The sequence below is a fragment of the Equus quagga genome, chromosome 4, assembly GCF_021613505.1.
Source record: "Equus quagga isolate Etosha38 chromosome 4, UCLA_HA_Equagga_1.0, whole genome shotgun sequence".
Classification (NCBI taxonomy): Eukaryota; Metazoa; Chordata; class Mammalia; order Perissodactyla; family Equidae; genus Equus; species Equus quagga.
The window spans coordinates 42,072,074-42,084,365 of record NC_060270.1 but is presented as its reverse complement, the minus strand read 5'-3'; the positions used below and the strand labels follow the sequence as shown (position 1 = coordinate 42,084,365).

At 39.7% G+C, this 12,292-nt stretch overlaps 1 protein-coding gene across 4 annotated transcripts in view; it reads left to right on the top strand.

Annotated features, from left to right (window-relative positions):
• The window catches only part of KCNMB2 (potassium calcium-activated channel subfamily M regulatory beta subunit 2), a 223,458-nt gene that overhangs the window by 80,631 nt on the left and 130,535 nt on the right, over nt 1–12,292 (top strand). For 2 of the 4 annotated variants that reach the window (XM_046657940.1, XM_046657942.1), the window contains exon 2: nt 5,134–5,249. The exons of the other annotated variants lie outside the window; for them this stretch is intronic. In XM_046657940.1, coding sequence (XP_046513896.1) covers nt 5,170–5,249 — 80 coding nt within the window. In that variant the 5' untranslated portion in view covers nt 5,134–5,169. The remainder of the gene's footprint in view (nt 1–5,133; nt 5,250–12,292) is intronic. 4 annotated transcript variants of the gene reach the window in all.

The window sequence follows — 12,292 nt, the reverse complement described above, 5'->3', positions numbered from 1 at the left end:
AAGTATCTCTAAGATTGGTTTGGGGAAAAACAATCAAGATAGAGCTTCTGTTTCTTATAACATAACTTTCAGCAAGTGGATGCTGTAGACATGCATACATGGGATGCCTTGACATGGATATTGTGAGTCAAGTGATGAGAATGGTGTCCAAGTAAAAAAGCAAAGATTTCTCCTTTTCTAAGAAGGATTTGCTTATCTATGAGACATAGCAGTTTAATAAGATGAATGTAGAATGAAGATCAGAGTTCTAGCCAGGTTCATTCATTAAGTAGTTGTGTAATCTTGGGCAAGTCATCTGACATCTCTCCAGTTCTGTGGTCTCATTTGTCAAGTGCAATGACAATAATAACCACCACCACCACTGTGTGCTCCCCATCTACTTCACAGTATTAATTCAGAGCTAAACAGGATGATAGATGTGAAACTGCTTTTTTTGTACTTTTCAAGCACAACAAAAATGAAAAGCATTATTATTATTAGAACTGCAAATTAGAAAGAAGGATTCTGACATTCTCTCATCAGATTTTTACACTTAAACTCCATCATTGAGGCAATTACATTTTCTGGGATTTCAAGCTTTTAGTTGAAATTCATTGCTAGAGTAAAACCCATGTGGGGTGATCACAACACTAAAGGCTGAAGTTTTCAAACATAGCACCAATTTCCAGTCTGGCCCGATCACACTGGCATGAAAATAACACTGTTGTGTCAGTTTGACTTATTTAATCCACTTCTTCACCAGTCAAATGAGGTAACTGGTCATTTAGAGGGGCTCTTGATGGTGGGTTTGAATCAGAAAGTGAGAATATTTAGCTGTTCTAAATGGTGTGGAAATAACCAGCTTCAGCTTTCCCCACTCGTGCAAGATATTTCACACAGCAAGTTATTTGCAGAGTCAGTTATCCCTTCACATGGCTAATGCTGAGCTCCAACCATGTGTCAGGTACCATGCAGGAAATATAAAGCCAAAAGAAAAGGTCCCTGCCATACAAACATACCATGAAATACAACTCAGCAACAAAAAGAAAAAAACGATTGCAGGCAACAATCTGGATGAACCTCAAGGAAATTGTGCTGAGTGAAAAAAGCCAATCTCAAAAAGATGTCTACTGCATGATTTCATGAAAAAACATTCACGAAGTAACATTCATGAAATAACATAATTATAAAGATGGAGAATGGAATAGTGGTTGCCAGGGGTTAGGGATGAGAGCGGAGGGGTTGGAAGTGACTATAAAGAGGTCACATGAGATGATGGTACAATTAAGTTTCCTGATTAGCGTGGTGGTTACACAAAGTTAAACATGTGACAAAGCTGTATAGTGCTATATAAACACACACACCCACAAGTGCATGTATAGCTGATGAACCTGAATAAGCTCTAGGGACTGTGTCAGTGTCAATTTCTTGATTTTTATATTGTACCATAGCTGTGTAAAATGCTAACATTAGCAGAGACTGCGGGAAAGGTGCGCAGGACTTCCCTGTACATTTGTTTGCAACTTTCTATGAATCTATAATTATTTCAAAACATAAAGTTCAAAAAAGACAAGTTCCCCATAGAATGTACAGCATCAAGAGTGAACCATAATGTAAACCATGGACTTTGGGCAATCTAGGTGCAGTAATTGACACAAATGTACCACTCTGGTGGGGAATGTTGATATTGGGGGAGGCTCTGTATGTGTGGGGATAGAGGATATATGGGAAATCACTGTACCTTCCCCTCAATTTTGCTCTGACCCTAAAACTGCTCTAAGAAAAAGTCTTAACTAAAAAAGTCAAAAGAATAATATTTCATCACATATGAAAATTATATGAAATTTAAATGTCAGCGTCCTTAATAAAGTTTTATTGGAACACACACACAGAGAGAAAAGAGATGAGGTCCCTTCCCTCCAGGAGCTAAAAGTCAGATCTCTTTGATCTCCCCAACCTGTAGGAACCAATAGGTTCTAGTCACAGAAATACCTCAAATTTCAGTCCCTCCAGCCTGACCTTCCCAGGATCTTACCCTTTTATTGTTGGGATCCTTCAGGGGTCTCTCACATGTGCCGCCTCCTCCCCCCTCAATCTCCATTGCTCACTGAATCACCACTGCCTTATTTCTCAAACTGTCTATGAAAATGCTGAGTCGTTTTTTAATACCTTCATCCCTGAAGAGCTCAGACCTCATCCATGGAGCTACTAGAGGAATAGGCATTGTCTTCTCCATCCCTCTTCACACTGCACACCTTTAGACATCCAAACAATAGCCTTCTCACAGACCACGTCCCCCAGGACAAACCAGCACGGGAAATATATCCCTAAGGGTCCGCCAGTTCCACCACTTCACCAGCCATGTCTGGTTGTCAGGAGTCATTTAGAGTCCTATAAGAACGATAAGGTCCAATGTGTGAATAAAGTACTTAACCAGAGTACCTAATCAGGGAAGGCTTCCAAGAAGCTAGTGTTCGACTGAGACTTCAAAGTAAAGGAGAAACTCTAGGGAGAAAGAAGGCAAGAGACAATTCCAGGCAAAAGAAACCTGTGTACAAAGACACTGAGAAAGCACATCGTAGAATGATTAGTGGCTCACTATTGGAATACTGATGTTTGGGGGTGGGGGCAGGTGGCAGAGACGAGGACTGGCACCCAGCACTGATGATTTCCAAGGCTCATGTCCTGTGACTGAGAAACATGCTCAGACACAACTCCATGAGAAACACTGTGCTCTGTCACACCTAGGGCTTACATCCATTCTGAGGCACCTAGAACCCAAGCTGTCCAGCTTGGCAGGCTGTCCTCAGCACTGGAGTGGCAGTGTGATGATTGAGGCCAAGAAAGGGCTGCTTTTGCCCCAGTGCACTCACTGGCCATCCTTAAGCTAAATGTAATGTGTGTGTGTATGTGCGTGTGTGCATCACCAGCTTCTGCTCTCTGACTTATGTCAGTTTCTGCTGTAGACCCACCCTTCCTTTTGCACCCTGTCCAAAGCCGTGAGGCAGAGTGGAGGGCAAACGTGGTGTTACAGAAGCACTGGACTTGGAACCAGACGATCATAGTAGGAGTCAAAGTTTCACATCCCTGACAAGCTACGTGCACCTAGCAAGGTCATTTTATTGAGCTTTAGTTTACTTACCATAAAATGGGGATAAGAATCCACTATACAGAGCTCTTGTTAAATTAAATGGAGAAATATATGTAAAAATGCCTTTCACGGGCCTTCAGACCTAAGAAATATGTTCTTGTTTTTTATGCTTTGGCTTTCTGTTTCTAATGGTAGTTCCCCTCCCTGTTCAAAATCCAAGATGTTCGTGTGTTCTCTCACCACTGTTCACATTTGGAATTCTCCTAATGCAAACCCCTGGGAGGACAATTTTAGTGCCCTGTGTTTCTTTGGAAGGAGAAGGAAAGACCAGTAGAGGGAGGTGAATTGAAACCAAGAACGAAAGGCAGCCAGCGAAGGGACAATATCAAGCCAGCTACCTCTTCAGGTCACTGATGTAGAATCCTACCAGGAAAGCCCTAGAAGCCAGTGTAGAAGGGCACTTCAGAGAAAGTGGTATTTTTTATCCAGTCACTGGTTAGGGGTGCTGCTGGTGGAGCATAATGTCACTTCTTAATGGAACTTCTGTCCTGCTGAGCAGGCCTGAGAAAGCCCACAGGCGAGACACATAGTTACTCATGGCAGACAATTGGAAGTCATACGCTGAGATGGTGAGGAAGAGAATAAGGGTGAAGCACCAAGATTGAATGAGTCTGAGAAACACAGAGGTGTCAAGATGACCAAAAGTCTCAGTGCGTACATTTACCTTTCAACAGAAGAAAATGTATTACCTATTTAACAAATAATAGCAGGATTTCTGGCACCACTTGGGAGGGGGCAGATGTTTTATGGGGTCCTCCTGGAACGATATAATGAGAACATATTTTTTCCAGATAGAAGTAAGGCAGGCCTCCATCTCTGGCATCCATCTGCATGCACTAACCTGCATCCAAAGTTATGACTTTCAAAAAAGAGTCTCTGATGTGAACACAAGAAACTGTAGTTAGTATCACAAAAGGAGACAGTGTCCAGAGAAGTGGATCTGGGAACATTTGCTTCCTGAGGGCATCTGTCTCCCTGCCTAGCTGATAGTCCTGGAGAGACAGTTTCAGGATCACAAGCAAATACAACAGCTGTAAGGCAGAGTCCAAGGCACGCTACCACCTGCACTGGGCTCTGGAAACAGGCAAGGATTTGGCAAGGGCTCAATGTCTGTGACACAGGTTGCAATGAATAATGAGGCACATTAATTTGTTTCTTCCAAATTATAAAGCTTGGTTTAACTCCTGGCTTCATATTGGCCCAGACTTAGCATAAGTTTGCTATGCAGGCCAGAAAAGAGTAGGCTGAGTCTCCAAGGGGCAAATGGCATCTGTTCCTCTGACTTAAAAGAGGGTAAAAAGGAAACAGTTTCAAGATGTTGGGTGTAGCCCAGGGCAAACAGGAAAAGGATCTGCTACTGTGGATGCTGCTGAAGTCGCTCCTTCCAGGCCAGCGAATCTGAGGGTTAGTCAGATAGGACTGCAGACGAGAGGGTGGTGGAGCGCTCTCTGGCATCAATCTCCCAAACCACAACTCCAGATAGTAAGTTAATAGGGTGTCGTACTGTTAATAAACTTGGTCTGGCCATGGTGACAGAGTTCATTAGAGAATATTTATCCTCCACTCAAGCAGGAGAAAAATGACTTCAATAAAAACTATGCCAGCTCCACAGATACATGATCTTTATTAAAAAGCATTTTCAGTAGTAGAATTCATTACATATTCACATAATTAATCTGGATCCACCTCTCCATATGTATTATTGTTGGATAAATTCTAGTAAACTTTAAGGAAAATAAATACGTTCTTACAGCTATACTGTAATTGAAAATAGACGTAATAAAGAAGACAATTATAAAGTGTGTTTATATTTTGATTTTGTGGGATCGATTTTTAATCTCTCCAGATCAAAGTAAAGAACCAACCTGCCTTCTGATGAATCGTCCTGGGTTGCACGTACATTGATGCAGGCAGAAGGAGAAGCGAAAGGGAGAAGATTCTGCCCAGGCAGCTGAAGTTTATTACTTGTGTGCTTTTTCCATCTTTTCCTTTTTATATTCTAGAAATACACTCAAGGCAAAATTTAGAGACCAAAGTGAATGAGGAAAAAGAGCATAGCTGCTTTCTATCAGGATCTGGCAATGTCTTGTAGTTCGAAGACCTGCAGAATCGAAACAATGTGAGTTAAAATCCTAGCGCCACCTCGTATAAGCATAGAAAAGTTACTTGAACTCTCTGAACCCAAATTTCATCATCTACAAAACATGAATAAGAAGGCTACATCACAGCATTTTGAGGATTAATTGAGAATATATGCTACTCATCTATAACATATTATGTACTTAAAAATGGTTAAGTAGGGGCTGGCCCGGTGGCATACCGGTTAAGTTCGCACACTCCACTTTGGCAGCCCGGGATCTGCAGGTTCGGATGCTGGGTGTAGACCTCTTATCAAGCCGTGCTGTGGCAGGTGTCTCACATACAAAATAGAGAAAGAACGGCACAGATGTTAGCTCAGGGCCAATCTTCTTCAGCAGAAAGAGGATTGGCAGCAGATATTAGCTCAGGGCTAATCTTCCTCAAAAAACAAAAGGGTTAACTGGCCTTTACTTCATGTTATTTTGAATAACCAAGTCAGGTTTTTTCATTTATTTAAAAAAATCTTTATTGAACATCTACCATGGGCCAGTCATAATGTTTTAGGTTCTGGGGATACAGAAATGAACAATATGGGCATGATCCTGACTGCCTTAAAGTAAAAAAGATAGTCATTGAACAAATACTAGTAATTCATGAAAAATAAGAGTTTTGTTTCAAGCAAAATGAATAAAGCCATAGTGATTTATTATTATTTTCAAGCAGGAGTATCAGTAATGCTTCAATATAATAATGTATAAAAATAATCTCTAAAAATAAGTTAGAGATCTACGTATTCTTGAAATATCCATAGTATTGTTGTTCATATTTGATCTATATAAAAAGCAGCATTTTATAAATAAGTTGTTTCTTTGTCCTCTTAACACTGTTTTTGAGTGAAGTATTCCTGTTTCATATAAACCTAACTCACTTCCAAGCTCTGCTTAGTGCTCTACAGTATGCATAGATCACATTTTATTTATCTGTTCTCCTAGCCGTAGGCGCCTAAATTGCTTTACCTCCTTGCTACTATAAGCAATTTGACAAATAAACATCGCCACACATATATTCTTATGAATCTATTGAAGAGTTTTTTGGTATGTATATATATCCAGACATCTGATTTTGCGTACTTAATGTCACTGATAGATTTTTGTACCATTTTCCAATTCCCCGTCTCCTTGCTAAAGCATGGCATTATTTGATGTGCTGATATTTGTCATGTGACAGATGGAGAGTGGTATTTCCTTGTTTTTTAAATTTGCATTTCTCTAATTTTTATATTGTTCATATCTTAGTATGATTATTAGGTTAATTATATCCTTCAGTTTGTGGCACATAGATATCTCATCCTCTAAATAATATTGTTGTCCATTTTTCTATTAGGTTTCCTGCCATTTCTTACTGATTTATAATTACCAGCATGTATGGTTTAGATGTTAGTATTCTTTGTTTTACACCTTGCAAATAACTTCTCTCAGTTTGTCATCTTCTGATAGTTTTACCTATGCTTTCTTTCATTGAATATAATCTGTGTTTTGATGTAATTAAATCTTTCACCTTTGCCCTTTATGTTTTAAGGTCTTTTGGTCTTGTTCCAGAAATTCTTCCCCATATAGAAATTACAGATATTCTCAAACATCACCTTCCATTTTCTTTATATTTTTACTATTCTCATTTAGAATTTATTTTAATTAGAGACATTTTACATATGAAGTGAAGTAGGGATCAACTTTTTTTCCATATGATGAGTCAATTCTCCCAACACTATCTGTAAAATTCTCTCTTTTATCCACTGGTTTGTGAAGTTGTTTATAATATACAACTGTGGCCTTATTAATATGCTTTAAATATTTAAATTTAATAATGTTATATGTTTAGTATTGAGTAAGAAAATTCCCCTCTTTGCTCTTTTTTTTCCCTCCTTTAATTATTGTAGCTACTTCTGGACCTTTAGTTGTCTATACATTGTTTAGAATTAATTTGTCAAGTTTCCCTTCAAAATTCTTCTGGTATTTTAATTGAATTTACACCAGTAAATTAATTCAGAGATTATTGAACCTTGAGGCTTTAGGTTACATATCTAGCCAATTCTCTTTCTTTTTAGGTCAATGTTAGCATTTGATACATTTCCAAAAATTTATCAGTTTGATTTCATTCAAATTTATTAGCATCAATGATTCACTGTTTTTTATTATATTTTTAATTTATTTTTTACTGTGTCTATTTTCCTTATTTCATTCTGGATTTCAAGTATTTTCACTTATCTTTTTAATTAGTCTTGCCATTGATTGATTTCTCTTGTTTGTCTTTTCAAAGAAGGAAATTTTGGTTTGATTTATACACACTTATAAAATACTTTAGACTGAAGAGCAGTAAAAGCATCTCATGCCAACATATGAATGATATGGTTAAAATAGCATTTATGGGAAAATTTATAGTTTTCAATATATTTATCACAAAACAAGAAGGACCAAAAATTTGAACTGAACGTTCAGTTCAAGTGAGCAATAGAGCAAACCCAAAGAAATAAGAGGAAAGAAATAGTAAAATTAATGGCAAAAATCAATGAGAGAGAGAAAAACAACAAAAAAAATAGCCAAAATTGACAATTTATGCTTTTTAAAGTGCTGTTGCATAGATGACATCTCTTGGGGCTTGACTTTACACTGTAGACTAGTACATAAGCTAAAAAAAAAAAAAGCTGGGATTTTTGTTGTTTGCTTTCATTGTTTTGTTATTGAAATGTTGAGAGTTTGGGTAAGAAAAACCATAGAGGCAAAGATATTTAAATTAGCAAAAAGTAAAGTGGAGCTTTGTTACTGTCCTTACTGAAAGATGGTATAGCACGCTTGTTTAAAAGGACAAGCTCCACATTCAGCCCGAATAGGTTCAATGTTTGGCTCCACCACTTCCTTGCTATGTGATCTCAGGCTCTCTAAGCCTCAGTTTCCTCATTTGCAACATGGGGAGCATAATGGTTTCAGCCTCAGAGAGCAGTCATAAGAATTAAATGAGATAAAATAAAGTATATAATGTGCTTAGCATAATGCTCAGTAAATGTTAGCTCTCTCTGTGTCTGGGTCTTAGTAAACTGTATTATATTTAAATACCCTCTTCAAATGGAGAAGAAAATCTTGGATAAACTAAGAATGCATGCTTGAGTATTAATTTTAATTCTCCCATAAATGTGATAGTACTGTGTAGATAAGAATATACCCAAATCCAGACTTAACGTGGCAGAAGGCAGCTTCAAACCACAGGTGAGAAATTCAATGACAAAGAGCTCATGCAGAATGGTCTCTGTGTTTCATCTGCTAGAAGTAGCCAGTGGAATGGAAATAAGGCATCACAGCTCTAGCCCAGATGAAGTGCTCAGAAACTGAAAGAGAAAGCTTTTTACAGTGACTGGAAAAGCTCTACACACCTACCAGGGCAGTGTAGACCCTCCTGTGGTTGATTGCCCTTTGAGCTTTTTCAATCTTTTCTACAGAGGATTCTCAGGAAAAGACAGAAGGTGATGGAGAGAAAGGGTGGGCAGTGAGACAGCCCCACAGAAGTGATGACAGTGCTGTTACTTCCTCATCTGAGGAGTGGGGTTTCCAGAGAGGCTGGGAGGGTCCAGGCCTCAGTGTAAGCTAAGAATGCCCCCCTGGGCCCTCAGTCCTGGGAACCACACTTCCAAAGCAGTGCCTCGGACCTCCAAGGCTTTCCCCAGAGCCCCATGCTGGAAGGTTATTTTTGTAAAGCACGAGAGCTTCCCAGCCTTTCTGAATTTCACAGCCTGCCATTAGAATTCACTTTCCTCACAGGGAAAATGGGAGGGCTGCATCCCAGGAGCTGCCAGCCCCCTTTATCTGGAGATGGAATGGTAATGGAACCAAGTGGGACTGGTACCTTCTCCATAAAGGAGGCCCACAAGAGGCATATTGTTACGTTTTCGGAAATGACCACAATTTGTCTCATATCCAGACATGCAAATATGCTGTAAACATGATAAAAGCAGGCTTACATGTAAACATGACCTCGAAAGTACCAACTAAGACCCCAGTTATGTTACATTAATATAACTGGGAGTCTGTGTTTAATTTCTTCTGAGATATCTTCACAGTCTGCTAAACACAAATGGAACTCTATTTCTAACAACTACAGTCCAGCGAGAATGAAAGCTACGAGTTTCCAGAAATGATTCTCCAGGAACAGGCAGTTTCTTTTCTTTAGTAGGTTAATAAGCATTAATGCTAATGAATGCTGAATTGAAATGATATTCCTTTAAAGTGGAAGTTATCACCTGAGAATTCATCTTGAATAACGGCATTATAGCATATGTCAGGAAGGTGTTAATCAGTCTAATAGAAAAGGTGACAGGATGTTCTTGCAACCATCTTAAGGAATGCTGTACTCATCTCATCCCATATTCTAAGTCTTCTGTGTGAAGTTTAAATAGCGTACATCAAAATGATTAAAATGCACCTTCCTTGGAGTAAAGGAGACAATAGCAGGCGCCACTAAAGAAAAACAAGGGACTCAATGAAACCCAAATGCAGAGTGGGTCTCTCAGAGTTTCATTGGTTGAGCACCTACTGTCTGCTGGCCCTCTGCTGCTTGCTCGCTAGCTGCTATCTATCTCTCAGTCCCTCAGTTGTCACTACATTCCTGCAAAATGCAGAAAAAGAAACCTCTCAAGGTGGAAGCAACTTACACAAGGCCACACAGCCAGGACATGGCAGAGGCCCTTACTGATTCCAGAGCCCATATGTCTTCCCTCCTGCTATGCTGCCCCAAAAAAGGGCTTGCTCTGCACAGGACAGGCCCCTGAATTCATTTGTCCAGGTTCCTGGTGTTCACACCTAATTGCTCTGCATCCTTTGTAAAATGTAAGGGTTTGTCGTTAGATGCTGGTTCTCAGTCCTCCCAGGTTGGATTCAAACTCTCTTGTTCTCAGCCTAGAGCTTGGCTTTTGGAAGTAGACTGACTTGGGAACAAACCTCACCTCTGCCCCTATGTGACACTGGTCAAGCTATGTCATCTCTCTAAGCCTTCGGTTTTCACCTGTGAGGTGGGGATAGTAACATCTACTTCACAGGAATCCATTTTAAAACAAGGTAACTTAGCACATAGCGAGTTTTCCATCAATGAATGAAGGCTGCCGTCATGCCTGTGGCCTGTCATCAGTTCTCCTTTTGCTCCATAATTAATGTTTTGTTCCACACTCTCCCAAGTGTCTGACCTTGGCCTGGCCCCCTTTTACCATCACTTCCATCTTGGAACTGGCACTTTAGAACCCCATCATGCATGGGAAGAGTCCAGGAAAGAGAAATAAGGAAAGCAAAGGGAGAAGATGGGAGGAGAGACAGCCAATTGGCTCCAAAACTTAAGATCTCGTCAAAAAGATGCCATTTTCCAAGCCCATTTCTCAAACTTCCAAAGTGTGCACTTTAAATAACAGGTTTTGCTCATAATACCAAAGGTTGGTCCAGTAAACTTCTAGTCTTTTCATCACTAAGGGGTTTAAGTCAAAGCTGCCTGTTCATGAGTGATAATTGGACCTTCATTATTGAATCAGTGTACATTTATCACTTCTTTATACCCTTCTCCCCTATTCCCTAGCATCCAACCAGAAAATTCACCTTACTAATTAGTACTCCAAGACTTAGCTCCTACGCTGATCCATTTCTCCCATTGTTTTCCCTTTCCTCTGAACATCTGTGTCACGTTCTCCAGTAATGGTTTAAAAGCTGAATTTCTTCACTGATTAATGGAGGTATGGTTGGTTGCCTCCCAATCTAGATGGAATGCATGCCAGCCAATGAAAAGGAAGCCCATGGGTCCATGCCTTTTGCTTTCATTACTTCGCTCCAAGCCTCCTGTAGGTACTGCCATAGAGTGCACATAGTATATGACTCAGTAAATGATTCCCAAAATAATAATTAACTTAAAAGACTGCTCAGATGACTATACCAAAAGGTTACAATATGCCCAGAATATCTTCTCACTAAGTCTGGCATGCACAGTGTTGAGTAAAGAGGAATCTCATGCTTGGCAGACAACTCCCACCCCATCAACATTGTGAAGTTGCATTGTGACCATCAAATTGGTTCTTCAGGCAGGCGCCTCAGCTTGGGCCTCAAGAGAAAGCAAATAGTGAAGTCAAGGGGTACTCAAAAGACACTCATTTCCTTCTGACCCCTCATCTTGCTAAAGGAGCTTTGCAAAGCAATAGGCTAAGGATGTTTTTAACATTTCAGATAGCAGTCAGTTCAGCTGTGAAGCACTCACTTTGGCACTCTGTGCATGTTTCCAGAATAGAGGCCAGATCCGATGTGACAACTGCCAGGTGAAAATCACAGAAGCATAATATTATGCAATTTGATTTCAAGGCAGAATGTTTTAAATCCTCAGGTTGCCAGCCAGACAAAACATCTGTGAAGAACAAACCCACGTTTAGACATGGAGGTCCCTCACCTTTAAATATTTGGATGAACGTTATGAACTCTGAAAGTTAAAACTCTCAACATGTTCCTACAGACAATAATTCTTCAAAGTTCAAATTTCTCCTAGTAGTAATATTAGTCAAATTTGACATAAATTTCATAGAACCTTAAAATATGAGCGCTGGGATATCCACAAGATATTATTAGGTGAAACTCCCTCTGTTTACACTAAGGAAATTGAAACGTAGAGGAGTACCTGACTTGTCCTAGCTCACCCAGTTAGCTAATATCAGAGCTAAGATGTGGCCCCAGAGTTGATCGATCCGTATGCTCCACAGGTCAGCTTACCTGTACGCTTAAATTCATAATGGAAACCACACGTGCTTTGTGACAGAGCTACTCAACTTGTCTTGAAATGAGTAATTCCTATTTCATTGGGAAGTTATGTTAATTAAATGATATAGTGTATGTAGCACAGGGCCCATCATGGTACTTTATAAATGATAGCTGTTGCTATGATCATTATCATTACTGTTATTGTTATTATCCAACCTGCCCTCTAAACCTCACACAATCTCCTACCCAATCATGAGTGAGCCTAGCTGTGTTTTTAGGAGACCCCCTTCCTAGCAGTGAATGGAACCTGCATTGA